At 39.0% G+C, this 3,869-nt stretch overlaps 1 protein-coding gene across 1 annotated transcript in view; it reads right to left on the bottom strand.

Annotated features, from left to right (window-relative positions):
- Positions 1-3,869, bottom strand: part of LOC107087324 (dedicator of cytokinesis protein 9-like) — a 63,289-nt gene that overhangs the window by 37,712 nt on the left and 21,708 nt on the right. Inside the window, 6 exon segments of the mRNA XM_015378848.1 lie at positions 417-528; positions 644-736; positions 1,182-1,247; positions 2,172-2,359; positions 2,458-2,537; positions 2,641-2,763. Of these exon segments, the coding sequence (XP_015234334.1) occupies positions 417-528; positions 644-736; positions 1,182-1,247; positions 2,172-2,359; positions 2,458-2,537; positions 2,641-2,763 (662 nt within the window).

The raw sequence follows: 3,869 nt of genomic DNA, 5'->3' as shown, positions 1-3,869 counted from the left end.
GCTTTATCTTCTAGTTTGCCTATATTTTGAGCAACAGTTTAACAGAAACGGCCTTCTCAAGAGGTTTTGAGAAGTTTGAGGAAAAAGTTGTCTCTAATTTTTTGAGAGAAATTTTTTTTTCTTCGAATTTTGTTTTGTTAATTTTTTGTTTGTGACATTCAAGTAAAGTTAACGTTCATATCAGATTCAGTCTTCAGTGTTAAATGACCACTCTGGGCCACTGTTGCAAATCTGCAACATCCCAGAATTCATTGCATGTGAAGGGCTCTCTCTCTCAAAAAAAAGTCTGAATTGTATATTACTACCCCATATGATCATTTTCTCCAAATATCAGATTTTTCCTGCAACTACAACTTAATTTGAGCCTGACAGGGTTATCACATATGTTAGCTGCCCAGGGATATTTGACGGCCTACCAGGAGTCTCTACTACATCCTTCTTCTTGCTGTTGTTGTCACAGCTGACATGATAAAAGCTGAAGAGAAGGTGGTGTTTCTCATGCAGCTGAGTCGGCAGCTCTATCTTTATCTGTGGGCGGAAACACAGTGGTTAATATTTGCTCTAATTAGGAATGGCTTAAGAAAAAGTAAAGTGGGTTCTAGTTAATCAGTTCATACTCTGTGAATGACACAAGCAGAAATACCTCATCGTAGAACTCAGGGTTCTGCTGGTGGTGAAGAACAGCTGCATACGCCTGTTTGGTGAACAGAGGCCCTCCAGGGCGGCCATAGATGCACTGCAGAGAATCAGAGAGAAGATGGCGGTAAAGGCAGAAGATAAATGAGGGAACCATTAATCACCTTCAGGCCGCCTCCTTTTTAGCTTTTCTTCCATCTCCTCCAAACACAACAAAGGACATTGTCATCTGCAAACATTGTAATCCACGGGGGATTCTCCTGTCGCATCACCTTCTACTCTTGCATAGACTCTAATTAGCCTCTCTCTTCTCGCCAAAAACATGCATCCCCACATTATGATGGTGCCAACACCATGTTTTACTAACTGGATGCTGTCTTCAGGCTGCTGGTTCCTGGTCATCCCGTTTAATTTGGTTCATTTTTTCTAGGTAAACAACTTCTGTTTACCTAATTCAAATGCCAGGAGAATCAGTTGGTCTTTTTTCAGTTAGGAACACTCATACAGCTATAAGGAAAAGTGAAAACTGTTTTATGTAACTGTACCTTCAGTGGCTGAGCTTCATCTTCATCTGAATCCTTGAACTCAACACAAACAGCAATGTTCCTCGCCTGGTAAAGGAGATAAAAACACAAATTCTAATCAGAGGGTGAATATAGAAAATATAATTTTGTGAATATAAAAACAAAATGACAGACAGGAGACTTTTGTAGTTTGATTTTTAACAATGAGCTACCCTATTTAAAACAAAAACCTCTCTAATTAATCAAAAGCTGCTGCTTGGCACGAGGACGACTCTCTCCAGCTCTGCAGTTCGCCCAAATGGGCTGGAGTCTGATGCCAGGGGTCTCACACGCTAGGCAGGAGCACAAAGTGATGATTATGTGGAATGCCTGCCAAGTAGCAGGAAAGCTTATATGCTTTAGAGCTATGGTTAATGTTGCATAGCTCTTATTATGCAGGACAACAGAAATGCATACAAAATAGTTGTATTTTTTTGGAGTTTATTGTGGGAAAACAAAGTTAAATTTGCCACAGATTTTTATTTTGATTAAGAACTGGACTTTGACTAGGCCGTTCTATCACATCGCTGTGATTTGAGCTCAATAATAACAGTGCTGCTCTATTGATACTACTCTTAGCTGCTTTACATTTGGTTGTTGTATACTTTATCTAATAAAATAAGAGTGAAATACCATCTTATTTTCATTTTTTTTAAGTTTTCCTTTGGGAGAATTAGTAAAAATATGGATTTTTTTCTTCTTCTTATATAATAATTATTCACTATGTTGTTTTGTCTTTAACAAAATATATATAAATGATTCCTGGTTGTGGTAGCATTTCCCTAATGACAATCGCATATAATACATTTAGACTTAGATTTATTTTGTGATTTTGTATACACAAGTGTAAACAAAAAGAGACTTCGTTAAGAACAGCTCTATGGACAATTTCATTTTTTTTTAAAGTGCAGCCTTGAAAACAGTTTAAAAAAATACATAAAAACAGTAATATAAACATATTTCTATACCTACCTTTGCAAAGGACTTTTGCCCATCATACTTGAGGTGTTTCGGGTAGACATAGAGGTGGTTTTTATATATAGTGAACGGTTGGGCACACTTAGCAATACAGGGCACAAACTCCTCCACCTCGAGAAGAGCGTTTCCTGGACCATTCTGCTCAAAGTTTCTCACTGGGATGTACGAGGAAGTGACACAGTCTGTAAGCAGCGAGGAAGACCCCTTAGAGAGTTACAGATCAAAGTCATGTTTAAAAAAGATGTTATAAAGAGGTTTTGAAAACATAAGGAGGGTTTACTGGGTACATCCGGTGCAACGTTATCAATAGTAACATCTAAGTTCCCCAAGAGCACAGGAAGTTTTGCCATTTTTTCTGGCCTGTAGGGAAAACATAGGGGGGAAAAAGGCCTTTAACAAACGTATCAAAGAAAGTTTGATGAACAGGGGGAAAAAAAAAAAAAATCAACTCGAAACAACATACTTTCTGAAGTCGGTGAGGAGTTTGAACATGTCTTCGTCTGACAGCTTGCTGCTGTCCTGCCTGTAGAGGGCTGAGAAACGAGCGTTTTTCTCCAGAGTTCCAGATGCATCCTTGAACACAGGCCTGCAGAGACGAAAATCCAACATTTAACAGATAAAATGACCTTTGACCTTTTTTAATTGTAAATGTCTTTAAATTGTTGGCTTTATTAGCTTAGCTGCAGCTTTGACGTAGTAAAAATGTTTTCTGCTGAAAGGAAGCCATCTTCTTTAAAAAGGAAACCTCAATCGATGAAATGCTTTACTGTATTTGATGAAATGAATGTAAACAATAAGGCAGCTTCTAGAATTTGCAGAGCTGAACTCTACTTTCCGGCACTCAGAGAATCTGAAATGTTTACTTCATGGGTGGATTCTCAGGAAGTCTGTAAAGTTCTCCGGCATCCTTTCTAACGCAAATAATAATCATCAACATAATCCCATTTTGAGTAAAAAAAGAATATATAATGAAACTCATGAGAAAATTGATAACTTTAAGTGTGCTTCATGGGCTTGTCACTTTAGGGTGGAGCTCCCATTTCATCCACCTCTGTCATTAAACTTGTAGATGGTAATCATGCATGTCTTGATAGAAGTGGGGTATTAGGCGTGGTCTTTCTCTTAAATCTTTAATAAACTGATTTTATGTTAGATTTTTGAAAAGAAATAATATTTTTAAGGATCAGACTGATCTATGTTAGGGATCGGGTTACGGCTACAGTAAGTGTCGGTGCATCCTCAGACATCAGATCCTGAACCGTGCCGCGACCTTTAAAACCACCAGATCCCCCTTTTTCTTCCCCTTCCATCGGTGACCACCGGTCCAGAGGGAGAGACCTAATGATCCAGCTGGAAAAGAAATTCCACGTAGTGCAATCTCTAGAGCTGTGAACTCCAAAGAGAACTCCATGCCTGTTCGAGGAAGCTGTGAGCTGAAAACGCCGCATCATCATTGCTGGCAGCGCCCGTTTGTACAGCGGATAAGGAGTTTTTAAATATCCGCCTGTCAATCGTCTGAAATAGCACCCAGTTTCCTCCCGACCCGACGTTCTGTGTCCAGTGTGCCTTCTGCACGCTGAGCGATCCTGACCCCCAGCAACCAGTTAATAATCTTTCTATCAGAGGTGGAAAAAGTACTAAAATATCATACTCAACTAAAAGTACCAACACTTGGATGAAATATTACTCAAG

Source organism: Cyprinodon variegatus, unplaced genomic scaffold (assembly GCF_000732505.1).
Source record: "Cyprinodon variegatus isolate N-32 unplaced genomic scaffold, C_variegatus-1.0 Scaffold9, whole genome shotgun sequence".
Lineage (NCBI taxonomy): Eukaryota > Metazoa > Chordata > Actinopteri > Cyprinodontiformes > Cyprinodontidae > Cyprinodon > Cyprinodon variegatus.
Note: the sequence above shows the minus strand (reverse complement) of the source record. Positions and strands in the feature narration are given on the sequence as shown.